At 62.5% G+C, this 27,535-nt stretch overlaps 1 protein-coding gene across 1 annotated transcript in view; it reads left to right on the plus strand.

Annotated features, from left to right (window-relative positions):
* KDM4B (lysine demethylase 4B) overlaps positions 1–27,535 on the plus strand; it is a 94,391-nt gene that overhangs the window by 59,484 nt on the left and 7,372 nt on the right. Inside the window, exons 8-15 of the mRNA XM_007460540.1 lie at positions 3,223–3,419; positions 11,780–11,979; positions 19,657–20,102; positions 20,515–20,635; positions 22,615–22,793; positions 25,077–25,299; positions 26,934–27,010; positions 27,298–27,353. Coding sequence (XP_007460602.1) covers positions 3,223–3,419; positions 11,780–11,979; positions 19,657–20,102; positions 20,515–20,635; positions 22,615–22,793; positions 25,077–25,299; positions 26,934–27,010; positions 27,298–27,353 — 1,499 coding nt within the window. The remainder of the gene's footprint in view (positions 1–3,222; positions 3,420–11,779; positions 11,980–19,656; positions 20,103–20,514; positions 20,636–22,614; positions 22,794–25,076; positions 25,300–26,933; positions 27,011–27,297; positions 27,354–27,535) is intronic.

The following is a 27,535-nucleotide window of genomic DNA, read 5'->3' on the forward strand; positions in this document are numbered from 1 at the left end:
CACCCCCAGTCCCCCGCCTCTTCCTTTACTCCTTCTGTCCCCAGATGGCCCCTCGGCACTAATGGGATCACCAGCCACCCCGCCTTGGCTGATCTGAACAGGATGCTCAGCGTCCTCATTACCTAGTTGCTCGTGGAGCGGGAGCCCTGCCCCACGCGATTCTGCTGGCTGAGTCTTGAAGGTACAGAGGGCCCCGGGGTGCACTCAGGCTGCAGGGGCCCCTCAGGCCTCCTCCCTCCCCTTTGAGCCTGGTTTCCCCATCAGAACTAATGGCCAGGCTGGGTCCCGGGGAGAGCACACTCCGGCTGGTCCCTGGCTAATGGGGCTGCTGAGCTCAGGAGCTGGAGAGCAAGCAGCAGACACTCAGCCGCAGTGACTCCAGCAGGTCCTCAGGAAGGTCTGGGAGCCCGCCGGGCTGGAGGGGAGGACACAGTCCCTCCCTGGGCGCTGCCCTGAGGGTTGTGCCCCAAGCCTCCAGCCTCCCGCCCTCCCTGAGCCCCATTCCCAGGACGGCCTTGCAGCTCAGAGCCCCTGTGCTTACTTGCAGGCCCGAATTGAAACAGCGGCGGGGGCAGTTCTGCTGGGCAGGGGCCACAAATCAGAAGACAGTGGTGTAGGGTCCCTGGCGGGGGTCTGGCATGCTCAGCCCCTGGAAGTTGCTTTTAAGTAGCCGGATCTTTTTGCTGGTCTTAGCAAATTCTTTTGCCAAACTGTGAGCTGAAGCAAGGCGATGGGGTCTGTGGTGCTCAGCTGCTTAGCCCACGGAGGTGACTGTTGCTGTGTCATGCACCGGGGGCTGGCCCTCCTGTCCCCCACGACCAAAGGGGCCTTGCCTTCTTCCCACCATTTCCTCCCTGGTGCCCATGCCCCCCACACCTCGGTCCCCACCAGCAACAAACCCCACCGCAGCCAGAACCCCACGGAGACGTGAGGGTGAGTGTTCCCAGCCCTGCTCCCAGCCCGGGCGCGGGCCGGGCTCCGGGACACAGGCAACGTGCTCCGGGTCCCCTCCATCCACTCCACGGCGCGCACAGGTGCTTTTTTTAATTATTTAAGGAAAAGCGATTGCAAGGCCGCTTGATACAACTCCCTTAAGCTGCTGTTGGTGTTGACGCCAGGGAGGCCGTGGCCAGCCAGGAATCTGGAACCCGGGAGCCATCTGTGCTCTCGCCACTCCACAGCCAAATTACACCGCCAGCCTTTCTCTGCTGCGCGGTTTCTCATTAACTGAATTGAGTTTACGGGGAGTCACTGGGTCATAAATATTCCCTCCCACTTGGTGTGGTCAGGCTACTGCTGTCTCCAAGCGGAGCTCCCGGATGCGGATGCGGCCTGGGAGTGGGCAGGATGGGGGCACCGGGGCTGCAGGAGACACGGGACCCGCCCCCAGCAGCCTCAGGCTCCGGGTCATAAATATCTTGCTGTTTCTGAGCCAATTGAGGGAAGTCGGGAGGGGCTCTGGGGCAAGATACATAATCACTGCATTCGATTAAGTCTTTTCCTTCCGCTTCCTTCATTTCCTTTGAGAAAGTGGCAGTGACGGGTGGTTGTAAACAGAGGCGAGATGTGCATTTAAAACGGAGACACGTTCATAATGTCCTTTGAAATTGCATGGGATGAAAAATGAACGCACACGCAATTCTAAATACATACACGTGCGCGCGCGCGCACACACACACACACACACACACACACACACACACACAGCGCCTGGAAAAAAAATCCAGAGACACTTTTTAAGCTGTGGTTTGGGGAACAGCTTAAAAAGGGATAAGCCTGTTTATCTGACGGGGGTGTTTAGAGTCAGAGCTGCAGGGGCTGCAGTGCGGGTGTCCCTGAGGGGCAACTGCCCCTCGGCCTCCTGTCGCGATGCTCAGGACAGGTTCGTCCCCCTAAGGAGGCAAGGACAGTGCCCCTTCAGAGGGAGGCGAGCTCGGCTCCCCAGGGTCAGGCCCACCCCCAGGTCCCTCGTGGAGCCATCCCTGGGGAAGCTCATCTCCCAGAAGGTGGCTGCCCACTGCCAGGTGATCCTTTGTCCTCTAGAGTCTAGACCAAGAGCTGGCAAACCTCAGCCTGTGCCGCATCCGGCCCTCTGCCCTTTTTGTACATAAAGTTTTATCTGCACTCGTCTACACCCATTTGTTTATGAGTCGGTCTTGCTGCTCCCAAGTGACGACAGAGCTGAGAGATTGTTAACAGAGATCGGTGACCTGCACAGCTGGAAGCATCTATACTGCTTGGTCCTTTGTGGGCAGCTCGCCAGCCCTGCCCTAGACCAGTGGTCCCCTCAGTCTCCCCTTTCCTCTCGCTCTTGGCCTTAGCTCGCAGGTAACTAGGACACCAGGGCTGTCTGATTTCCTCCCCTTGACCGAGGGCTCGCCGTCCTGAGCCTGGCTTCTGCAATCCTTGCCTGGCTTCTCTGACTCCCAACTCCTTTGGGACGGCTGCAGCGCCTCCTGCACGGGACCCAGTCCTGGGGGCCACCGTGACCCTGTGGCATAGAGGGACAGGCTCCCGGAACGCGGGGTTTGCATGTGGAGACGTCTTCAGGGTCTAGACAGCAGAGGAGGGGGAGGAAGGACCCATTTCAGCCCGTCCTCGTTATGCTTGTTTGTCCCACTCTTGAAGCTCCCAGGCACAAGGGACTCTACTAGCCAGGCCAGCGTTGGCTTGAGGCGAGTTCCGGCTGCCCTGGGGCCAGGTGCTGGGTCTCCCGGGTCCCCAGCCTCCTCTCCCGAAGCCCAAGGCAGGGACACGGGGGTGGGGGAGCACCTTCCTCAGATCACATTTGTTTCCTTGTTTGCTGCTTGGGGGCCGACAGCTTTTTCCCTCTTCCTAACTAACCCTTGGAATTACCGCTGTTATAAGGCATTCCACGTGCATTTTACCTGGTCGGGGGTACGCGTGTCTGACAGGAGGGAGATTTTGGTTTGAACTGACTGGAGGCGGCCGAAGCTCAGAGCATGTGGCCTCCGCTCCTGAGCAGCTGGGGGCACCGTGGTGGACCACGGTCGAGTGGGGGGCTGCGACTCCGTGGGGAATGCCAGAGGCTCCCACTGCGGGGATGCAGCAGCCTCACCTTCCCCCGCATCGGGGTGAGAAGACCCCCTTCCCTGTCTCGTGAGAGAATTTCTAGGGAGGATGGGGTAGGCTCAAGGCGCCCTGCGTGGTGTGGGGTGACTGGCCCGCGGGCTCAGTGGTTTCTCTCCTGCCCACACGCAGTGCACATGCCGGAAGGACATGGTCAAGATCTCCATGGACGTCTTTGTGCGCATCCTGCAGCCGGAGCGCTACGAGCTGTGGAAGCAGGGCAAGGACCTCACGGTGTTGGACCACACACGGCCCACGGCCCTGAGCAGCCCCGAGCTGAGCACCTGGAGCGCCTCCCGGGCCTCACTCAAGGCCAAGCTCCTGCGCAGGTGAGCCACCCAGCGAGCCCGGCCCGCGGCTCCCCGCTGGCGGGGCTGCAGGCTGTCCACCCACCTCTCTCCCCTCCCCTCCCTCCTCCACTTCTCCCTCCTGCAGAGGCAGAGTGTTTCTCGGGTCTAACTTCCTCCGCGGGCTGTTGGGGACTCACCGCCGTCGCTGCCTGTGTTGTCAGGGGACTCAGGCTCCCACCCACTCCTTGTCTACCAACTCCTGGGAGGTGGGCCCTTTTTGCCCTCTCAGGACCCCACACACTGTCCCTCTCAGGCTTCCGGCTCACTATCGCGCCATCCCCGGTGCGAGAGCCCCATTTCTGCGTCGGGGCCGCGTGGTCCTTCTTGACTCTGAGCTATGGCAGGAGCCGTGGGGCACAGGCCCCGAGCTCCCTCCATGAGAGCCGCGCCCCTGCCCCTTTGCATCTGTAGATGCTTGTTCTGGTGCCTCGGATAACGTGTTGCTTGAATCCGTGGACACGGAGGTGACTACAGAGACCTGTCCCCCGGATGCCCTCTGCCACCCCATTCCATCTCAGAGGCCCCCCTCCCGGCCCACCTTCCACCCAGCGTGGTCCCTGCCCGGCCGCTGCCTGGTGTCTGGCGGGGAAGGAGCGGGCAGAGTGGCCGCCCCCTCTTGGCATCTGCGCCGAGGCCACAGGGATGTGGGTGGTGGAGCTGGGGAGTGAGGGGCAGTGCCGTGCGGCCTCGGAAGCGTCCGACTCCATCATGCTCTTTCTCTGGGAAACGTCCAGGCTCTCAGGTCCTGAGCTGTCTGTGGACAGGGTTCAAACAGATTCCTTCTTGGTGCCCAAGGAACGGTCGGCAGGTCCTAGCTGGGCCTGGGGTATGGCTGGGGTGGGCGGGGCGGCCCAGAGCATCCTCGTGTTGGTATTAGGGCTTCAAGGGCTCAGGAGGCTCTCCCTTGACCACTTGGCTCCATGGTGGTTGCCCTGGACAGTAAGACATTCCGTAAACAATGAGCGTGGCGAGTCTCAATAAAACTTTATCTATGGACACTGGAGTGGGAATTTCATATCATTTTTATGTGCCACAAAATGTTATTATTCTTTTAACTTTTTTTTTTTTTTTTTTTTTTTGGCGGTATGCAGGCCTCTCACTGTTGTGGCTCTCCCATTGTGGAGCACAGGCGCCGGACGCGCAGGCTCAGTGGCCATGGCTCACGGGCCCAGCCGCTCCGCGGCATGTGGGATCTTCCCAGACCAGGGCACGAACCCGTGTCCCCTGCATCGGCAGGTGGACTCTCAACCACTGCGCCACCAGGGAAGCCCTCTTTTAACTTTTGAACCATTTAAAAACGTAAACATCATGCTTAGCTTGTGGGCGGCACAAACAGGCCGCAGTCGGATCTGGGCCTCAGATGAGGTTTCTGTCTGTAGCCCTTGGTCACTGCTGGCGGGTCTTGTCCCCATTGGTCAAGGACGGTGCCTCCCCCAGGACCTGGTCCCTGAGGGGTGGGGCCTTGGCCAGTGTGTTCCTTGGGCAGTGCATCCTTGGTGGCACCCCAGCGCTCTGCAGAAACTGGGAGAAATCATCCTGGCCAAGCGGTCACTCCCAGCCCAGAACCTTCTCCCCGCTGGGCCTGTCCTCCTTTCTGCGCACCCTCATCCGCGTGTTTTCCCCACCTGAGGCCCCTCTCTGAGAATGTTCTCTCAGCTCCAGGGTGCTTTCCCATCTGCTCCTGACAGCCCGCTTGAAGGTGTCTCTCTTTTCTGATTTCTTTTGTTGTCTCTCCTTTTGACTTTCTGCTCTCCTGTGTGTTCCTCACGAAAAGCACCTTCTCGGTGAGGCTGATCTGCTGCAGCTCCCGCTCTTTCCCGGTCTTTCCCGAGGGAGGGAGCGGAGTGATCCTGCATTTGCATAATGGTTGACTGGTGATGGCTCAGACTAATTGGTCAACAGAGTGACAGCCAAGGACTGGGGCCTCATTCCAGGATGGAATGGGATTAGAGGCTGTCAGACGAGTCTGCCCAGAGGACAGGGACCCGGCAGCCGGGCCTTGGCCGGAACCTTCTGTACACAAAGAGCCCCATACCCCCTCCCTGTCGCCTCATCATGTTGCACAGCACACCTCCTTTCTGGATTGTCCCTCTCTCCCACCTCCCCTCCCTGTGTGCAGACCTGGGACTGAATAACAAATTAAGTCGTGTTCCCAAGGATGCAATTTTCTTTAAAGCCTTTAGTATGTAAAATAAGGCTGATTCCCCCACCTTTTTAAAAAGTCATTGGTTGTGGGGGCTTTCTCTTAAGAGGCTGATTGGGGACTCACGTTTGGAGGCCCAATGCCAAGCTGGAAGCCGCTGCCCCCGCCCCAGCCCCAGTGGCAGTGGCCCTCAGGAGTCCCTTGTGACTTTCTCTCCTGGCCACGTGGCCAACCTGTCCTCGCCCAGCTGTGCCTTGTCTCCAGGGCTGCCAGCTCCCCTGAGCCTCCCCTGTTGGAGAGTTGGTTTGGGGGGAGGGGCAGCACCCACCCTAGCATCCTTGACTCCGGCCGGATAGGGGATGGGGGCAAATCTGGCTCTGTCCCTAGACCAGGGTCTCCCCTCAGCACTGCTGACATCCTCTGTGGGCACTGCTGACATCCTCTGTGGGCGGCTGTCCAGGCATTGTGGGGGGTTGAGCAGCTGCCCCACCCCCGCCCACTTGATGCCAGGAGCAGCCCCCCAGTGAGATGACCACAGATGTCCCCAGACATCTCCCAGTGTCCCTCCCCAAGGGCTTGGCATTGGGGTGGGCTCCTCGTCTGCCTGCTGTGGGCACCCTCCCGCGCCCCCATCCCTGTGCCGCCTTGCCTTCTCCTCTGGGATGCTGCATCCGTTCCTTGGTCCTCACTCAGATGGGCTCAGCCAGGCCCCCGCCCCTCGAGGGCCCAGCCTTCCTGATGGCCCCCTCCCTGCACCCCGCCCCAGATGTCACCTCAGAGCAGAGGCAGGTAGGTGTTGGCTCCTTTGGGAGAAAAGGACGCCCTCCCGTGGATTTTCCTTCCACGCCTAGATCTTGTCAGGTGAACTGGCCCCGCCCCGTGCCAAACAGGGCCCGTAACCTGTGACCTTCTCGTCTGTGCTGCGTGGCCCCCTCGCCATCGCCGCCAGGTGGGACCCCTGCCCAGCTGGCGCCTTCGCCTTGCTCCCCTCCCCCGCTCCTGCCCGCCTGCCTGAGCAGCCTTTCTCCATATGCAGGCTGCGTTTTCTTCTCGGCTCCTGATTATTTTCAAGGAGAGCTTCAAGGAATGCTCCGCATTGCCCACGTGTTCCAGCAGGTGTGCGCTCTGCTGGACACTCACACGCACCCTGTGCAGAGCATCTGAGCAGCCGGGCTTGGAGGGAAGTGGGGGAGGGGAAGTGTGCTCCTTTCCAGACCCACGGGCCCCCGTCCCTCCCCAGCTTCTGCTGCTCCCCCTGGCGGGACCTCCAGCTGCCCACGCAGGAGGCTAGAGCCCGCTAGCCCTGCTCACCCAGCCCAGCAGCTCCCGCCCACCACCTCTCCACCTCCCATCCTCGGTCACCATGGAAACAAGGAGCCAGGGAGCACATCCCTGCCCCCTCTGCTGCCCCCAGACCCACCAGGAGCCAGTCTGGTCTCCCCTCTCCCCCTGTGCCTGATGCCCTGGCCAGGCTGTACACGACTGCACCTCCGACCCACTCCTTCCAGCCACCCTGACCCTGCCGCGCTCCTGAGCCCTTTCCCCCGGCGCAGCTCCTGTCCGCTCAGAAGGGGCCATGACTATGGGCCCTGCCAGCCCCTGCGGCCCCAGGAGCTTGTTGTCCCTGTGACTTCACCAGAAAACCCACTGAAGGCCACACCTACTCGCCGTGGGTCAGGGAACGCTGGAGGAAGGGGCTGCGACTCCTGGCCAGGAAGCCCCAGATCTCCCCCCCACCCCGGGGAGTCAGAAGTTCTGGGCAACAGCCCCACCTTGGGATACCCAAGGGGCTGTGTGCCCTGGGCCTCTCAGTGAGCCCCCTCACTCTGCCTCTCCTGCCACCTGAGGTCCAAGGACACCTGCTCCCATCTTGGAAATATCAGTGTAGGGATTTGGACTCAGTACCAATACTTGATTCTTATCATCTTCGCCAAGTGACATCCCGTTAAGCCTGACAAGTAAAGTGCACGTTTATGTCCACCCTCCTCTGAAACGCCATGAAAACGACTGTAAAGGAGGGACAGGGAAGAGGAGAGGGGATGAGCAGCATCGGCAGACTCTGAAGGAAGGAAAAGAGGGGCAAGTGACACCTGACTTTGCAGCACAGAGAAAACTCGAGTCCGTGGACCTGCAGACGGGGAGCGGGCTGGTTCACGCCACAAGGCCTGGGACTCAGGCACGGGCACCTGCTGGGGCGGGGACCGCGCTGTGCTGGAGCCATCGCTGAGCTCAGGGCCTCCTCCTCCACCCCATCCCCCAGCAGAAGGCGTGCGCTGGCCCTACTCCTGGGGAGATCGGACCTGCCAGCCTCACATATCCCCAACCGCAGGGCTGGGCCAGAGTGGCCCAACGGAACAAAGCCACACATGTGATATCGGGGGTCCCCCATGAAGTGACAGGGCTCCCACCTGCCCGCTCCCCTTCTAGGAGCCCTGCTCACACACAGCTACCAGCGAACATCTTAGTCCCTTGTACGTCACAGCCAGGGGTCCCTAAACCCCTGAGGAAACTCAGTGTGAAAGAGTCTCAAACAAAAAAAAGAAAAGCGGGACTCCACAGGAGAGGCCACGCGGTGAGCAGAAGAAAACTAACTTCTGCGAGAGGGCAGGTGACTTGGCATTTATGGAAGAACTTGCTGTATAAACAAAAAGGCTTTTAGGAAAGAGATGGCTCTTGGATATTTAAAAGGGAGCAAAGGACTTCCCTGGTGGCGCAGTGGTTGGGAGTCTGCCTGCCATCGCAGGGGGCACGGGTTCGTTCCCTGGTCCGGAAGGATCCCACATGCCATGGAACAGCTGAGCCACAACTGTTGAGGCTGTGCCTCGTTGTGCACCACAACTACTGAGCCTGTGCCCTGGAGCCTGCAAGCCACAAGTGCTGAGGTCCACACACCTGGAGCCTGTGCTCCACAACGAGGGGGGGCCGCCGCGGTGAGAGGCCCGCACACTGTGGCGAGGAGTGGCCCCCACTCGCTGCAACTAGAGGGAGCCCATGCACAGCAATGAAGACCCAATGAAACTAAAAAAAAAAAAAAGATTTTAAAGAGAGCAAAGAAATGTAAGAGGTGGGTTGGGAGCCAGCTTGCGGAAATCTAGAATGCAGACTTTTCAAAACTCAGGTTAAACAGAAGATTGCAAAGCCTCTGGAACAAACAGGTCAATAGGGCCCAAACAGCACTGGACTTGGCGATCATGATGCTACAAGCTAATAGACAAAGGACAAGGGTCTTAAAGGTCAGGAGAGCAATCATTTCAGCCCAGAAATACCCAGCCAAATTACCAACTTCATATGGGAAGGGAATAAAGATCTTTTTAGACAAGCAAAGTCCCAGGTTCCCCCTCCTTTCTGCGAAAGCTGCTGGAGGATGTGCTCCAGATAAACAAGGGCATCAGCCAAGGAAGACATGGGATCAAGGAAACCAGATCCAACTCAGGAGAGTCCAGGGCAGTCTCGAGATAAGAGGAGGGCCTCAGGGTGTCATTGAGGAGCATGTGACCCCTGCTTGGGAGGCCACACCAAGATCTTGGAGAAAACCAGGAAAGCTAAGCGTCTAAGAGAGGGGGCCAGTTACTGACTCCAGAAGGAGCGAGCAAAGAATGCAGTGCGAGCAGCTCTGTTGCTCACGGATGAACTATATTTACAGGATCAGAAAAATGTAATATAGAATCTCACCACAACCAAAATGGGAGAGAAGCCAGGAGGGGTTGAGGTGGGCAGGATGGCTACAGCCTAAGTGTCTGTGCTGGCAACTCAGCAGAGAAGCCAGAACCAAAAAACAGCAGCAGCGTGAGGAGACACATGGAAGTCAGTACAAGAAGAAATGGCTAAAAGAGGGGAAGGCATCACATCTGGGGAGTGGGCCCAGAGGATGCTGTTACGGCCAGACTGCGATTAGGGTGTGCGCACAGCTCCCCACAGCTGTCAGCAAGTCAACCCCAGATTCCCCCGGTGTTATCTCCCAGCTTATGTTCTCACAGAACAGATCCTCCTTTGCATGCCGACGTTCACCTCGCTTTCCCCTCTGCAGTAGGGCCTGTCCCTTCGCCTACGTCTCTGCACCTAGTTCCACCCGTTCGTGGGGTGGGGGTGGGGTCCCTGCGTCAGTGCGGCCCGGTGGCTGCTGGAGGTTTGGTGCTGGGGGCAGGGCTCTGAGCCCACTGGTGTGTTGGGGGCCGAGGAAGGCCTGGGCTCTCTGGGGACCCTGAGGCGGGCAGGGGCAGAAGCGGCCTCCGGGCCAGTTCCGGGTTGGTGGGGGTGGGGGAGGGCCGGAGAGGGGGTGAGGAGCGGGGCAGCTGCAGGAAACCGAGGCCAGGTGAGTTGGCGGTAGGAGGGTGCCCCTCTGCTGGGTGCTGGGGCCAGCATGGGGGTTCGCTTGTGGGCACCCGGCCCTGCAGCATTCCCAGACCCCGAGAGAAGCCTCCCGATGACAGCTGGGGAAAAGCCCGGAGCTTCCCGCCTGTGTCCGTGTCGGGGCTGCACCCGGCGTTTCCCAAACTCGCTCGGTGTGGAGAGTGTACCAGGGGAGGCCTGAGTCTTTCGTGCGCCCTCCCGCCCCCATCTGTTGCCGACTCCCCCGCCCTGTCCCCGCCCGCCTGTCCTCCTGCACCCCTCCCCCTCGCAGTGCGCCCTTGCACGCCATGCTGTGTGTGATGCCATGCCTCTGCCCATGACGCGCCCTCCCCGGAATGCTCCCTGCTTTCCACCTTTGGTCATCAGGGTGGTTCATGCTGCAGACATCAAGTAGGGCTTGTCGTGTGCCAGGCATTGCCTGGGCTCAGGGCACAGAGCCAGGGGCCCTCAAGTTAGGCAGCTGAGCAGCAAGGGACCGGCAGTGGTTAGCGGTTAGCGTCAGGGGACAGTTAGAAGGAGGCACCCCAGGAGCCAGCAGCGTCGGGCAGGGAGGCAGCAAGGAAGCCATGAGCCCCCAGTGTCCTGCTGCAGACGCCCCTGGGAGGAGATGCAGGTCCTGGCATCTGGAGCCCTTGAGGCCTCCCTGCCCACCCGTCCCCAGTCAGACAGCCCTGCTTCCCCTTGGTGAGCGCTTGGTCCTTGGAGGTGTGGCTGTCAGGGACCCTGTAGGGTCTCCTATAAGGTCTTGGTGTCTGACCCCACTGGGGCCACATGGAGAGCTCCCTGGGGGAGGGAAGCCGTGGCCAGCGCCAACAGCTCTCTCCAAAACAACCTCTTGGCTCTGAGACCCGGAGCCTGTGGCTGTCCTGGTGTCCCCTGCCCAAGGCTGAGCCTCTCCACCGCCCTGGCCCCTGCATCAGCTCCCGGGTCAGTCACACACCTCCCGAGGTCTCAAAGCTGCACTGCCCCCTCCCTGGAAAGTTTCCAGGAACCAGCAAGGACTTTCCACCAGGACCCGGCAGGGGTGCCCTGGCCACTAACCTGCAGCCCCCCTCCCTTTGTCGCTTTCCTTTCTTCCTTTTTAATCCCAGTTCCCCCTCATTTTCACTAAGAAGCCACAGCTCACCCTCAGCTGGGATTCTCACTTGGGGCCCGAGGACCGCCCTCCATCCCGTCCGGGGACTGTCGCAGCCCCTGAGGCCGGCGTGGGCAGGAGGTGAGGGGGGCCGGGGCGCAGCTTAGAGAAGGGGCCGCCGCGGGCTCTGGGCTCGGAGCTCCTGCAGGTGGAGAGGATGCAGGGGGAGCCCGGGGCCCCGCGAGGCCCTGCGGCGAAGCGTCTAGGGAGTTAACACGAGTCCTAGAGAAAAACCCCCTGACGTTTACGTTCTAGACAAATTAGTCTGAAAGAAAACAGACACTGGAAAAAGGCTGAGGAGGAGAGGAAACCCAGTCTAGAGAGGAAGAAAGAGCAGACCAGGAGGCCGGGGCTGCCGTAAGTGCACCTTGCGTCTGTCGCGCAGGCATTTTCCACGAGCTTCCGTTTCCATCTGAGCCCACGCTCCCCGTGTCTCCCACCCCACCGCACCGCACAGAGGCTCCTGGAACCCGTCCGTCCCGCCATCCCATCTCCAGCTGCCATCGGCACGCGCTTGACACCCCCCTTGCCATCCCCTCCCCTCCCCCAGGCCTCCCTCCCTCCACCGCCCCTGCCCCCAGGAGCCAACCCCACCCAGGGCCCCCGCTTCCCCGGGCCTCCTGGGGGGCTCTGTCTGCTGGACAGGGCGCGCAGCCCAGGGCTTCTCCCCTCCGTTGTTTCGCCTCCCATCTGATGAGCCTCCCTCTCCAGGTCTCACCGGAAGCGGAGCCAGCCCAAGAAGCCCAAGCCGGACGACCCCAAGTCTCCTGGCGAGGGGGCAGCTGGGACGGCCCTCCTGGACGAGGCTGGTGGCGGCATGAAGGAGGAGGCCACACCAGAGGCCGACCCCGAGGAGGAGGAGGAAGAATCCCAGCCGCTGCTGCAGGGCCGGGAGGCCGAGGGCTCCGAAGGTCAGTCCTGCTCGGTGCCTGTGCTGGCCGGGCCCCACGCCTTCAGAATCCCATCCATGTGTCTTGTGGGCAGGGAGGGCGTTTTCTAAAAATTTGCGTTCTGGGAGTGCTGTGAGAAGTCCCTCTTCTCGCAGAAATTGAAGTCCATCCAGCTGCTGAAACGGAATCCACAGGTGGGCAGCTTGAAACAACGGGCTTTATTCCTCGGTGCTGGAGGCTGGGAGATCAGGGTGCTGGTGTGGCCTGGTGCTGGCGAGGGCCCACCTCCCGGTTTGTATGTGACCCTCTGTCACTATGTCCTCAAGGGGAAGAGAGAGCCAGTGAGCCCTCTGGCCTCTAAGGTCACTGATCCTTAGCCAGGGCCCCACCCTCATGACCTAGTCACCTCCCAACCAGCCCACTGAGGGGCGGGGTTCAGCATGAACTTGGGGGGACACAGACACTGAGTCCGTAACAGAGGTGTTCTCTGCTCGGTTGGGAAAGGGGATGGCCTGCTGTTTGCAGCCAGATGCTGGACGTGCCTGCGGTGGGGATGCCCCACCTGTAGGCTGGCGTTGAACAAAAAAAATGTATCTGGGCACCATGGTGGGTGTGTCTCAGAACCGTACCCTTTACACTGCCTGGGGCCCTTTAGTCGCGGAACATCACTCCGTGAGCGTTTGAACGTTCCCCACTCCCATGTTTCATGGTGCTCCTTTTTCTTTTCCACGGCTGGTTTCATTTTCCTAATTTGCAGCTTCAGCTGCTCACACGTTTGCACCTAGCAGCTGCCCCCCAGGTGTAAAGGAGGGGCCGGGTGGGGCTGGGGGGCTGGTGGCAGACTGCCAGGCAGCAGTGCCTCCGGCCCCCATCACAGGCCATAGGTCGCTGGAGGGTTCCTCTTCAGGACTGTGTCTTGGAGCAGGTGAGCCAGCACAGCTCTGCCTGGCTTGGGGTCAGGCCCTCCCCGGGGTGCTCGTGGCTGGTTGTCACAGATGATGTGGCATTTGAGGTGACTGTCCACCAGGCACCGACGTTCCCATGTGCCGGAAGGGGGAGTGTCCCTGCGGGGGGCCCCCAGGAGCTGGAGGCAGGGAAGACTGGAAAGTTTCCTGGGTAAATTGCGTGCTGGCCTGTCCCAGACAGCCTGGCATGCCACTTGCCTGGTGGGCATCATGAAACAGCCCGCTCCACACGGGAGGGTCTGGACAGTCCGGGGAGGCAAGACACAGGCGGCGGGGGGCGGGGAGGGGGTGTGCGTCGGCACAGTCTGTGCGCAGGCACAATCACCCCGTGGAAGTGGACCCCGAGGCTGAGGCCTGGTGACGCAGGGAGCTAGCGGAGTTGCCAGAAACAGGCTGGACACACAGAGCCGCCCCACACTTGTCACATATGGGTGTTCACAGAACACGTGGTTTTGAAGAAAATCCTAACCTATCATGAGAACATCCAGAGGGTGATGCAAGCTGGAGCAGATGTAACAGAAAATAAAAGACCTTCATGGAGAAAATTAAGAGACGTTTTTGAAAGACAAGGAGGAGCTCTAACATAAACGGGGCTGCATGTGTTAGGGGGGCTCCCTGCAAAGGTGCTGGCCAGCGGCCTTGGGGGATGTTGATTTCGATGCAGCCGGAGGGAGCAAGGCCCGAGGAAGAGGGGTCAGGAGAGGTCAGGGCTACGTGACCGGCCAGCGGCTTGCAGGCAGGAGCAAGGACACTGTCCTGGGCTGCAGTGAAGGCCACTGCTCTTCCCCGGGGCGGCCCTCACATGCAGCCCCGAATGTCACACGGGCACCCACACCCCATGTCCCGTTGACTTAAAGTTCAGAAAACACGCCAGGCAGACACTGGACTGTTTAGGGAAGCATCCGAATCTGCTGGGGCTGCCGTGCGACAAAGTACCCGACACAGGGCTTCAGGAACCGAGGTTCATTGTCTCTCGGTCTGGAGGCCGGAAGTCCGAGGTCAGGGTGTGGGCAAGGCTGGTTCCTTCTGAGACCGCGAGGGAGGGTCTGTTCCAGGCTTCTCTCCTTGGCTCGTAGACGGCCACCTTCACGCTCACACGGCCTCTCCCTGTGTGCCAGTCTGTCTGCATTTTGCCTTTCAGAAGGACACCGGTCACATTGGATGAGGGCCCACCCTAATGGCCTCATCTTATTAACTCATGACATTAGCAATGACTGTTTCCAAATGTGGCTGCATTCTGAGGCCCTGGGGTTAGGACTTCCACCTAGGAATCTGGGGGACACAGTTTAGCCTGTAACAGAGTAAACGTGCCAAAACCAAGAGGGGCTCCCTCGGAGCGGGTGGTCTGCAGCTGGGAGGGGCACGTGGTCCTTCCGGCTCTGTGCCTGTGCCGTGAGTGCTCCGGGCCCCAGTTCTGTGGGGCGAGTCGGAGCATGGGCTGCGGTGGGTGAATGAATGATGGACCCTCTGCCGTGAGCTCCGGGATCCAGGGCCCCGAGTCCCATCAACAGGTGAGGCGTTTGCATCTGACTCCAGAGTCCATGGAGCTGAGCTGTAGGGAGGTTAGGACAGTGGTTGTTGACATGGCTAGGTTGGGGTTCTGGCCCAAGAGGTTGGTAGACTCGGCGGGTGTCCCTGGTGTGACTGGCAAGGACTGGGGTGGTGACCACCCTGCCCCAGGGTGGGCTGCGTGGGGCGGGGCAGGAGCAGGCTGGGCTCTGCACCCGGGCCGCCCCAGGTGGCACCTTGCAAAGTTGCCAGGGGGCATCGGTGCTCTCACGGGGGCGGGGTAAGTGGGAGAAAAAGCAGGTGGAAATAAAGAGTCCAGGTTGAAATTTGGGGACCCGGGCCCTGGACGCCGCCTCGGCAGGCCAGTGGGGATGTTGGAGGGTAAAAGGAGAGGACGCACACCCCGCTCGGGGCCTGTGGGAGGACGCTCATCCCAAGGGTCTTGGCTTCAGCCCGAAGCGGCTTTTCCCAGGAGTGGAGTCAGCCCGTCGGGGGCCAGCCAGGGCGGGGGCTCCTGGGCCCGACCAGTTCAGACAGTCCCAAGAGACAAGGGTTTTAGTGGGACCCCTCCTGGGAAGGGTGGGAAGGATGCCTTGCGACCATGGGCATCTCTCCTCCCTCTCGAGCAGGCGCAAGGGGCCGCCGGCCTGAGGCTGGATGCAGGGCAGCCAGCAAGAGTAGACGCACTGTTTACCCAACTGCTTAGCAAAGGAATAATGGCTCTCTTTTCATTAATTGAGTTGAGTTAAAATGAACTTTCGCCCAAACCCATCGACTGTTTATAGAGACAGCCGCACCCCCCATGCCCCGTCACCTCCTGCTTGGACCTGGCCCCGTCACAGGGACACTGTGCCTCGGTGTCTCGGGATCCCAAGAGCTGGCCTCAGGCTCACGCACGGCGAAGGCCCGGTTCCTCTCCGGTTTTCCCTTTTCTAAGCAGGTTGTTACCTAAACGGGGCGGGGTGGGGGGTGGTCTCTGTGTCCACTGAGAGTAAAACATGCTGCTGTAGACCAAACCCTGCAGGAGGTGTGCCCTCCTTCCTGGCATCTGCAGCCACTCTGTCCCCCTTCCAGGGCCTCAGCCCAGGACCCCCAGGGCTTCTCCAAAAGGGCTGCAGGCTCTGTGCTCTGTGGTGGGCTCAGTGTCACGTGGCTGTGGACCCCCAGGCAGAGCGGGGACGTTCCCAGGGAGGCGTCTCTGCTCACGGCTGGCTGCTTCCCTTTTCCAGACACCCCGTCCCTGTTCCACTCCAGAGCCTGGTTCCCAAGAAGGAGGAGTTGGGATGTTGGGACATCTCCCGGAACATCAACCCCTCTAGAGGGGAAGGGGTCCCTTCAGGGGACAGAAGGAGGCTGCCACAGCTGGGGAGCCACGCGCCCCAGTCGGGGGCTGTCCCTTGAGCCCTTGGAGGAAGATCGCTCTGAATGCATCAAATAAATAAGTGCTCACAGTCGGGGGTGACAGCAAACACGCCTGGGGAACGAGTGGAAGATGTTAAAGTGGTTTCTAGACTCCCTTGAACGCCAGCTTCATGCTCCTCAGAGCTGTGAGTGTGAGGGGCGTTCGGGCGTGAGGACAGGACATTTTGTTTTAGGTTTGCGTCGGGAAGGGCGTGTGCTTGCCGCCGCCGCTCACGTAGGAAGCTCCCTGACTGGAGTAGGCGGAGAGGCGGGCAGGATGGAGGTGCCTGGACTCTACAGGGGCAGGAGGGGGCCCGGCTGGCTGCGGGTCCCTTGGCCTGGGGAGGGGGGCTGCTTCCCTTCCTGGCTGCCAGGTCCCGCCAGCTCCCGCTGCCAGGGGTCTGCAAGAGCAGCTGCCCTGTGGCCTGGCCCAGGATGGGACCAGCACCCTCCAGCACAGCAAGCCCTGCTCCCGGCGGGAAGGCAGCCCGTGTCCACCTGGCTTGCTGGGACCTCAGGGGCTCCTTCCTCCTGCCTGGCCCTGGCCAGCTCTGGCCAAGCACGGCCACTGTCCCTTCTGGCAGCTCTGGAGCTGGGGGTGGCAGGGGCAGCGGCAGGGCCCCAGGAGGGCTGGTCCCAGAGTACGTGGTCCCCCGCAGGGCAGAGCAGGGCCGGGGATGGGTGTGCAGCCGCCCTGGGTCACTTCCACCTCCCTCACGCGCCTTTTTTGACGGCTTTAGGACAAGACCCCGGGGCGGGGCGGCTGCACCCAGCGGTGAGCAGCAGGCTGGGCGGGGCACTGACACTCAACGCCACAGTCCACTGGCCTGGGCTTCGCTCAGGACGGATGCGGGTTGGCTGGGCCAGGCAGGGCAGGGTCCCTAAGCCAGGCAGCAGCCCTGCGCCCCCTGCTCTCCCCTGGGAGAACTTTGGTGGGAGAGGAGGCATGGGGGCCCCGGAAGCTGGCGCGGCTGTAACATCCATCGGCAGTGGGAGGATTCTTGGCTGTGCCCCCCCCCCAAAAAAAACAAGTGCCAGATGGGCCTCAGCAACCCTGCTGGGGCAGAGGGGGTCCCTGCCATTCTGTGCCCCCTTGCACACCGGGGGTGGTGAGAGGCCCTGTGTGCTAGGGAGGGACCCGGCTCGGGTCTGAGCCACCGTTCCAGCTCCATTTCGAGGCTCCTTCAGGCGGGCCAACCAAGGGGCTTTCCAAGTGCGGCCTGCCTGCCCTAGGCCTGCGGTGGTCCCCACGGCGTGAGGACAGACAGGGCCTGGGTCCCCCAGCGTCCCTAGTGCCCTTGGGCTTGTCCCCTAACAGGGTCCTCTGGGTGCACCCCCGTCAGCTTCCCAGGGCCTAGTGGCCGTGAGGAAGGAGCCAGGGACGTTTCCTTCCCCAGCAGCATCTGGAGCCGGGGCAGCTCGCAGGCTCTGCTGTCCTGAGGCCCAGGAGGCCGTCGTTGGACTTCCATTCGGGTGGCCGCGCTGTCAGGGAGGAGGGCATAGTGGATTTCCTTAGAGAACAAAGCCGTTTCTCCGGAAGTTCCTGCTGCCGTGTCAGGACGGGGCTCTGGGCTGCCTCAGCGCCATTTCTATAAATCAGTAGAAGGGGCAGGAAAGAGCCTGATCTCCTGGGCCCTTGGTCACCTCCTGGGGCTGGGCTGCTGTCACCAAACCTTATGAGCAGTGTTTCCCCCACACCTCTCCCTGCCCCCCGTCTCCTGGGACAGGGAGGTGACCTTTAGTGGCCAGGACCATCCAAGTCCAGCATCTGTAGAGAAGAAGCAGCTTTGTCTGTGGAACGCCCGTTTCCTTTCCTCGGCCGGATAACTGCTCCTGGGGTGCTGGCAGCTGGGGGGTCCTGGGGAGCGTGCTGGGCTCCTCCAGGTGGGCAGAGGCACAGGAGGGGTCCTGACTGCACCCTTGCCCTTGGAAGGCTCAGGGCCAGAGGGCATGGGGGGGCGCTGGCAAGCGCTCCCTCCTCTGAGCCTCTCTTGAAAAGCTCGGCTGCCTGCTCAGGACCCTGCAGGCTGCAGCGACCAGAGGGGCACCTCCACGAAGACCAGGCTGGCTCAAGCCTCTGCAGCTCGCCCAGTGGGGGCCGCGGGTGGGGGTCGGCTCCCTCCTAGCGCTCAGGGCCGGGGATCTGCCTGGAGGAAGGGAGGGAGGGCGGGCCCTTGCTTGACCCCTTCCTGGGTCAGGGCCGGTCAAGGACTAAGTGATGGCCTTGCCCTTGGGAGCATCATCCCACCTGTGTCGTTATCTTTGGCTGAGGGACGGGGGTGAAACACGGACAGGTTTTTATAGCAAGAGGTAAGTGTGGATGCCACGGGGACCAGCAGACCCTGTCACGTGTCACGTGGTAACAGGTTTAGCCTGGAGAAGGACCACTGCTTTTCTGCGAGTTGTCCTTACTTTCCCGGCCCTCAGAGACCCAGACTGTGGTGCATTGGAACCAGCGGTTCACGGGTACCATCAGTAGGATGACCAGTACGCCCCCGGGTATCAGCTGCTGTCACACCTCATGTGACGTCCTGAGCCTGTGGGGACCCGGGACAGGCAGTGAGGGCCTGAGCTCGTGTGCCCATTCTCCAGGTGGGCAGGGAAGGCCCAAAGGCTGTGCTCTTGAGCCGCTGGTCCTTGTGGGCGGGCATCCCTGAGGCTGTGCACACCTCGCCCTGAGCACAGCAGGCCTCGTGGAGCCCCCCGCCCACATGCATCCCCAGTGGCTGTGTGATGTGACCACAGAGACCCAGTGGCTGAAAGCAACAGGCTTATTCTCCGACGTTTCTAGGGGTCAGGAGTCCGACATGGGTCCCACTGCACTAAAATCCAGGCACGGGCAGGGCTGGCTCCTCTGGAGGCTCCAGGGGAAAATCATTCCCTGCCTGTTCCAGCTTCTAGAGGTGCCGCATCCCTGGCTCTCGGCCCCATCCTCCATCCTCAGAGCCAGCAGCGCCGCATCTCTCTGGCTTCTTCCGTAGTCACGGCTCCCCTGGCCCCAGCTGGATCCCCTGCTTTCAAGGATCCCTCTTAGTACGTGGGGTCCGCCTCGGGATCCTCAGCTCAACCTCAGCTGTAGAATCCCTGCTGCCATGTCAGGGTCCGCATGCACAGGTCCCGGGGCTACAGTGTGGGCGTCTTTGGGGGCCATGACCCCTCCAACCACACCGCCCATCTCCGTTTATTTGACAAGCTGCACGCCCACTGTGGTCCTGAATTAAGGTGCTGCTGAAGACACTCCCTCCCCACCTCCCTCCCCACCCCGTCACCTGTCAGGAAGCCCCGCAGCGCCGGACCTCGCGTCGCCCGGGCCCTGCGGGCCCCTCTGGCACTTCTCTTTCACACAGGTAGAACCACCTGTTTATGGTTTGTTGTTTAAGGTTTTGCTTTTTAAAAGTTCCACAAACCGTGTGCGTTTACTGTAGAAATAAAGGAAACTCAGACACATGAAAAGAAAATGCATCCCACCTCCTCCCCCGTCCCCGCAGAAAGGATGTTCAGAGCCGGTCTCTTCCCAGCTGCTTTCGGACAGCTCGCCTCGGCGCCCCGTGCTCATTCCAGAAGGTGCTCTGAGCGTGTGGCAGGACTCTTGAGGCCAGGGTGCTGCTGCTCCAGGGCTCGGCCGCCTGGCAGGGGGACCTGGCAGCAGTGACAACTGCCCGAAGCCCGCGTTCCTTGGGGGAAGGCCTCTCTGGGCCAGAGGGGCCCTCAACCAGTGCAGCCGGCTCCCGCTCGGGCTGGGGGGCTCGAAGCGGGTGCTGGCCACTGGCGCCTGGGGTGCCCCGGCCCCCGCCTCTGGCTCATCTCTCTTCCGTCCCCACAGAGGACGGGAGGGCCAAGCTGCGGCCGGCCAAGGCCAAGAGCGACCGGAAGAAGAAGGGCTCCGGCCCCGCGCCCCTGCCCCACCCGCTCGCGCCGCCGCCGCCGCCGCCCGCCCAGCTCCCCACCGCGGGGGCGCCCCTGCTAGAGCTCCCGGCACCGGCCACCGGCCCCGAGGCCGCCGAGGAGAGCCCCGCGCCACCGCCTCTCAGCGTGGTGCCCCCCGAAGCACCCAGCGAGGAGCCAGAGGTGAAGCCGCGACCCATCATCCCCATGCTGTTCGTGGTGCCGCGGCCTGGCCCGGCGGCAGGCGACACGGGCCGCGCGTCCTGCCAGCAGGCCTCTGAGCACTTCGCCCAGCAGGGCCCCAGCTGGAAGGAGCAGGCGGCCCCCATGGAGCTGACGGGGCCCGAGGACGAGAGCGGGGCCGGCGAGGCGCAGGTAGGGGCGGTGGGCCCCTGGGGCCGGGGGTTCCGCTGCCGCGTGCTGGCCACGGCCCCGCTCGTCCAGGCGGCCCCTGTGGGCCCTGTGCCGGAGGCCGGCGGCACGTACGCGGTTTAGAAACCACCGCCGGGGGGCTTCCCTGGCGGTCCGCGGGTTAAAACTGCGCTCCCAAGGCAGGGGGCCCGGGCTTGATCCCTGGCCAGGGAGCTAGGTCCCACGTGCCACAACGAGGACCCGGCACAGCCAAGTAAACAAATGAATATTCAAAGAAAAAAGAAACCACTGTGGGTGTTGGCTGCCCCCTTCCTTGGGTCTTTTGCCCCCGACTGAGGACACTGGGGTCCCTCTGAGCTGGGCTCCACCGCCTCTACTTCCGGCCCCAGAGCTGCTCCCACAGAGGCCTCCTGTGCCATTTTAGGCTCCGTCGACCTTTTCCAAGTTGAAGATGGAGATCAAGAAGAGCCGGCGCCACCCTCTGGGCAGGCCACCCACCCGGTCCCCGCTGTCTGTGGTCAAGCAGGAGGCCTCAAGTGACGAGGGTGAGCAAGGGTGCCCCTGGCTCTGCTGCGCCCCTGCCCTGTCTTCCTCTGCCACCTGCCTGGCTTGCTCACTCCCGCCACCCCCAGCCGAGGTTGGGCCTGCAGACCCAGCCCCGGCACAGCCTCAGACCCTCCCCAAATGCTGTGGGGCCGAGGCGCCCCCTGCCCAGCCCACAGCTCCCGAGGTCAGGCCCGGCTGCCCCCAGGCCTCTGGCCTGCCCTTGTTTGCTCCATTTCCCCCGGGGCGCTTGCTCTACTGGGCCCAGGGCCTCAGATGTCGAGTGGGGCCTCTGAGGGGCAGGTGCAGCCACCTGGGCTCACACCCCAGCCCACTGCCCAGAGCCGGGGACCGTGATGCCATTTGCCTTTCTGTGACTCGGTTTTCCCATCCGTAAAATGGGGTCTTCTGGCCCCCCTCAAGGGGTCCTGCCAGGGAGGTGCACGGGGCTGAGGCCTGTAAAGCGTGCGGCCTGGTGCCAGGCACACGGTGGGTGCTGGGAATGCCAGGAACGCCGAGGCCAGTTGTCACCCAGAGCTCCTGGTGCGATGCTTTCACAGTCTCCGTGATAACCTCTGCCCCCTCCTTATCCTGTGAGAACTGAGAAGATGCCGTCAGCAGAGGCTCCTGCCCACGACCCCCAGCACATTTGCCGTGGCCCTTGTGCGTTTGTGTCCCTTCCTGGCCCTCCAGGTGAGCGAGGACCACACCTCATCCTCTCACAGCCTCGGGATCTGTTTGGATGCCTGGCGCAGAGCGTTTCCAGAGGGCAGCAACGAACGATGGTAGAGGTGCCGGCCGCATCCCCCAGGGAGAGACTTGAGAAATGGATTCAGTTAGAGGACCATGGAGCAGCATGGGGCCTGGAACTGGCCCATTTCCAAGTCCATTTCCAGCAGAGACGTCCTGGCCCTGCGGTCCCTGCACCGGAGACAGGGCTGCGTGACCCCGAAGTGGGAGAAGCTGCTTCGAGAACAGAGGAAACCTCGCCCTTGGCCGTCACCCCGCAGACACCTGTGACTCACGATGCTCCGGGCTCTGATCTCTGACCTGAGGCCAAGCTGCCCTCAGGGAAAGTCAGCGCCGGACTGGGGAGCGGCCAGTCCCAACAGAAGTGACCCTTCCTGCCTGAACCCGGCGTGCGCCTGGGAGAAGTTGGAATAAGAGGCGGTGGCACTGGAGCTGGAGGGGCAGAGACGGAGAAGCTTCTATTTAACACTCGGCTGCGAGTCGGAGTGATTATGTGCAGAAATCCTGCTAAGCCCATTTATCGTCTTCCGCTTCAGCCTTCCGTTTAAGACGCACGTGGAGTGTGAAAAGTGCCTGGGTGGCTCCTTTGATTCTGAACCTAATTTGAGGGCGAGGACGCAGAGGGTTCTAGAAGCGGGTCTCGGGCTGGAGCTCTGGGATCAGGAGGGGCCTCTCTGGAGATCAGATGCGGCCCCAGGGTCCCCGTGCATTGAGGCAGCCTCTGGCCTTACAGCTGGGACGGCTGTGGTACCAGCCATGCTGGCCCAGCTGCTGGGAAGGTTGGGGCCCCAGGGATGAGGACCCTGCTCCTTGGGCAGGTTCCTGGGGACTGCCGACGCTGATGCCAGGGCAGATGGCACCCCTGTGTCCTCAGGAAGTGCAGGAGTGGGATGTGGGGGATTGGGGACAGTGAGCTGGGAGTCGAGACCGGCGGAGGCCAGCCCGGTGACAGGTGATGGGAGGGACATCTGTCAGTGGCCTCCATCTTACAGGACATTGGGGCAGCAGTGCCCCCGCCCGACTCCCAGGGGAGTCTGTGCCTGACCTGCCAAGGCCTGACCATCCCATCTCCTGTCCCCAGATGGGATCAGCCCTGAGCTGAGGGGGGCCAGGGCACCTCCCTGCGGAGGGGCTCAGGGGCCGAGAAGTGGGGACCCATCCCCTCGAGCGCACACTGGGTGGGGTGGGGTCCTGGGTGCTGAAGCTCCTCCCCCCTCCCACTTTACTCCAGAAGCCTTCCCTTTCTCTGGGGACGAGGACGTGGGTGACCCCGAGGCCTTGAGGTCTTTGCTGTCCCTGCAGTGGAAGAACAAGGCGGCCAGCTTCCAGGCTGAGAGGAAGTTCAACGCGGCGGCCGCCCTGACGGAGCCCTACTGTGCCATCTGCACCCTCTTCTACCCATACAGCCAGGTGAGCCGGTGCCGAGGGGCCCCCGGGCCACGCCAGGCCGGGCAGCATCCGCCTGCTCCCGATGGCGCCAGGGCTCACTCTGCCTGAAGGGAATCCTTTCCCCCTGAAGGGAGGGTGATGGGGACCAAGAACCCATTTGCTGTTGGAGCCACAGTAGGCTCGGTGGAGAGCCCGACGGAAGGCCCCTGTGAGGGCTGCGGGGAGAGAGCCCAGGGTCTGCGTTTCATTGGAAGGTAATTTATCAATGTGCCTCAAAGAGGATGAGAGTGCAAGGAAGCATCTCAGATGGCTGTCCTCTAAGAGGCCCTCAGCCCAGCCCAGGGGGCAGCGCAGGCAGGGGGCCCGGGGGTGGGTCCAGGTAGGCGCCTGCGTGGTGAACGGGGGCTGGCGGTGGGGGGCTGGGGCTGGGCGATGACCCACGCATGGCCTGGCGCCACGCGGCCGCCAGCTCTGTCCTGAGTTTCCAAGTTGTGATCGTGGTCTTTCCCCGCACTCTGCCCTGTACCATCCACCACCACGTCCTCCCGGTTTCCTCCTTAACCTGTTTCCTGCCGTGTCCCCCTCCCCCAGCCCTGACCACTGCCTGCCTCCTGCCCTTCCTGTTAGCACCTCACCACAGCCACGCACGGCCCAGCTGGAAAGCCCGCCAGGCTCACCACGGTCCCCGGCCTCTGCACATGCCCCACAGCCATCCTCTCCTGTGATATCTGCCCCCGCACGCACACATAGCACGCTCCGTGCTGTCCCCCAGCATCTCCCACACACCCACCCAGGCCTCTCCCTTGCCAGATGGATTTCTGTTCACTCTTTGATTCCACCCAGCTGCCACCTCTTCCAGGAAGCCTTCCTGGGCCTGCTATCCCAAGCTGACTCTGGCATGCCCCCCAGCTTCCCCCACCCGCCTCTGCTCTTGCTCCTGCCCTCTGTTTATCAGCCCTCGGAGGACAGGGCCGGGTCTCACTTGTTTTGGGGTCCCCGGCTTCCAGCCTAGTGCCTGGCATCTTCCACGTATTAGCTGAGCTAGCCAAGCTCTGTGCCCCGTGCTGAGGGTGGCACACCCATCTCGAGGGCTCTGCCACTCAGAGCTGCCAGGACCTGTGGTCCCTAAGTGAGCCAACATCTGGTCGTGGAAACAAGACGAAACGTCCAGACAGACAAGACGTCTCTAGGCACGCCCCTCCTCAGCGCCGCTGGAAGTCATCACTGGGAACACTGGCTTAAGAGGCGAATCTCCTTAATCCCGGTTGCTAAGTGAAGCATTGTGACTCAGCTTAATCACGTCCTCGGTATCAGCGGGCCTTGCAGGGGCTGCCGCTTCCACAGTCCGGAGCCCTCAGAGTCGGGGACCAGGCTTCGCTTGTCCCGTATCATGGGAAGGGCTGTGGCTGGACATTCTGCCTGTTTGGAAACCAGCTGGTCCCCTAATCCAAGTTGCCAGATGGGGCGCCCCAGGGCCCCACCACCGCACACACACAGTGCATCAGGCCAGTGGTCTCTGGTGGCCTCTTTCCTTATGCCCTGAGCCGGTCAGAGTCCTTCCATCACTGGGTGCTGGGGAGTCTCGTCTGGGAGCCCCACCACCCTGTGACAGGCCCAGGGTTGCTGGATCCCGATGCCATGGGCAGGATGTTTTCATCACGGTCTCTTCATCTGGTTGGATTTGGGGGGACTGGGGTACAGCCGTCATGGGGCGCGTGTGAGTCACAGGTGGGGAGAACGCCCCACATAGATACACAGATAACATGGCATCAGGTGATGGTCAGGACCACGAGGACAGACAGAGCAAGGAAGGCCCGGGGGCCGCTGGTTATGTGAGCAGAGATCTGAGCGCCCCGGGCAGTGGGAACGGCACATGCAAAGGCCCCGGGGCAGGACCGTGCCTGGCGTTTGGGAGGAACAGTGAGGGGGGGCCCTCGTGGCCGGAGCAGAGCGAGCCAGGGGCAGTGGGATGAGGGCGAGAGGGATGAGGGCAGCAGGGCGGTGTCTGTGCTGTCTGCAAGTAACCCTAAGTGGGAGGGCTTCTGGGTGGATGGGACAGAGTCTGTCTGCTTTTGGGGAGGATCTCTCGGGGGCTTCTGAAGCAGGGTTGGGGGCTGGGAGGGTACGTCAGGGACACCCATGGTGGGGCAGTTGCAGGTGTCCTGGTAGGGGTGCTAGTGCGGCAAAGAGCAGCCTGGGGTGTGCTGCTTGGGGGCGGAGGGGCGGAGGATAGACTCAAGGGTGTCAGGGGTCCCTGCCCGCCCCACGCTGGGCTCTCCACTGATGGCGGCCCCCCTCCTGCAGTCCCTACAGACCGAGAAGGAGACTCCCCAGGCCTCCCTCGGGGAGGGCCCCTCGGCCACACCGCCTTCCAAAAGCGGTCAGAAGACGCGGCCGCTGATCCCCGAGATGTGCTTCACCTCCAGTGGGGAGAACACAGAGCCGCTCCCCGCCAATTCCTACATTGGCGACGACGGGACCAGCCTGCTGATCTCCTGTGCTAAGTGCTGCCTGCGGGTCCATGCCAGTGAGTGCTGGGGTGGGGGGAGAGCCGAGGGGCCCACCACACAGCCCCGCTTCACCCTCCCGAGACAGCCACCCTCGCGTCTGCGGGACAGGGAAGCCCCTTCCTCTGGCTGCTGCTTCGGGCCTATAGCGGGACCTGGCGTCATGGGGTGGGGGTCTTGACCTTTGGGGGCAGGTGTCCTGCCCTTCCCCCTGGCCAAGGCAGGACTGCCTGGTCAGCCTCCTTCTGGGAGGTTCCACCGAGGCCGGCCCTCCCTGCCCAGGGCCTGGGAGGCAGCAGGAGATCAGGTACCTGTCAGGGGCTGTGACGCTTTTAAACTCCACACTTCGGGGCCGGAGTTGGAACTGATGGTAGAGCTGAGGTTCTAGAGTGGTTCAGGGGTCGGATTTATCTCTGCCGTCGGTGACTACCCTCCCCCAAGCACTGAAGGCCCAACCATAGCCTGAGACAGGAAGATGGATGTCTGTCTCCTTCTTGGGTGGGAGGGGGCAGCGAATGTGAGATTAAGCTCCCAGGACAGGGAGAAAGCTTCCTGGAGCCGCTTAATTTTGCGTGTGTACATCTCTGTCCAGCGCCCGCCCTGCAGAGGCCTGCCTGGAGCTCACTCTGTCTCTTGGCTGGGAGCCCGTCTGCTCTGCCTGGCCGGGCCCGGCTGTGAGACGTGCTCCTGGGCAGACGGGCCCCCCGGGGTCGGGGTTTGGGCAGCAGCCGAGCTCACCACCCTGCCGCTCTCGAGGGGCCTGAGGTCCAGCCACACTGGGGGAGAGGAGCCTCCCTCATTGCCCTTGGGAGGCAGAGTCCTCAGCGCAGGCATCTTCCTTGAGCCCTGGCACCAGACAGAGGGGGACACCCCCAGGCCTGACCTTGGCTGAGGGCCCCAGGGGATGGAGCAGGGGGCCAGGTGTGTGCTCTTGGGTACCTTGCTGTCCCTCAGGGTGCCCCCTTCCTGCTGCCTTGCTTTCTCCCTGTCCTTCCCCCAGTGACCTCTCAGAACTGGCCAATGGCCCCTCTAGCCCACAGAGCCCGTTTGGTGGGTAGCGAGCCCCGGCTGGCTCAGGGTCCCCGCAGGGCTGCTGGGCAGTGACCCCGGGTGAGGCAGGGTCCTGGGGCAGGCTGTGCCTTCTGCCCTCGCTCTGGGGCATGGTCCTCCGCCCCTTCTCCATGCCCCCTCCCCCATGCTCCCTCCGCGACTGTAAAGCCGGACCACATCCCAAAGCCACCACCTTGGTAACCCAGAGCCTCCGACTGCGCTTTTGGAAACGGTGGACTCTGGGCCCAGCTCTGCTGCTCTGAACTCCGGACTCCCCGAGGCCCACCTTGCATCTCACACCACCGCTCGGCCACCTTCCTCTCTCTCAGCTCAGAAGAGCCTGGGCGAGCCTCCCAGACTGGGGTAGGGGGGCGAGGGCCAGGCTGAGCCTCCAGACCCGGCAGGGCTCCCGCTTGGGGGCCAGCTCTCCTTCCCCGCGTCAGTTTCCAGACTTTCTCCGGCTCTGTGTGCAGTGGCCCGGATTGAGGTAGAGCGGTTGGTGAGCACAATTACCCTCAATGCCGCAGCCGCCCTTCACTCCGCCCGGCGCGGGGGGCGCCGCGGGCAGCCGCGATGACAAGATGCGCTGGCCGCTGTCTTCCAGGTTGCTACGGCATCCGCCCAGAGCTGGTCAACGAGGGCTGGACGTGTTCCCGGTGTGCGGCCCACGCCTGGACTGCGGTAACTCGCCCCTGCAGCTGGGGTGGTGCTCTGAAAGCCGGCGCGGCCCGTGGGGGAGCCGGTCCTGGGCCCCGGGCTCGCCCGATCCCGCAGGGTGACCTTGGGCTGGCGGCCTCACCTCCCTGGGTCTCGGGTGGAGCCCGACGCACTCTCTCGGCCCATCGCTTCCTGTGGCCGCTAGTTTGAAATGTAAGGACCGTGAGCGGGGGACGGAGCAGGTCCCAGAGCAGCAGGCGGGCGGCGCCGCCCTGCACACCCCTCACCTAGCTGTTGTCTGGTCCCTGTAGGAGTGCTGCCTGTGCAACCTCCGGGGAGGCGCCCTGCAGATGACGACTGACAGGAGGTGGGTTAGAAGGGACTCCCCTCCTGGGGGGTCCTGAGGGGCGATTCGGGGCGGGGGCAGGACCGGCAGGAGCAGACGAGGTCCCCTCGGCCTGGCTAGCCGGTGCGCACAATCGTGAGATGACCCCAAGGGGACGGAGCGCACCTGTGACCCCTGACCCCACCCGCTCCGCCCCCCCCCGC

Source organism: Lipotes vexillifer, unplaced genomic scaffold (genome assembly GCF_000442215.2).
Source record: "Lipotes vexillifer unplaced genomic scaffold, Lipotes_vexillifer_v1.1 scaffold1011, whole genome shotgun sequence".
NCBI classification, from domain to species: Eukaryota; Metazoa; Chordata; class Mammalia; order Artiodactyla; family Lipotidae; genus Lipotes; species Lipotes vexillifer.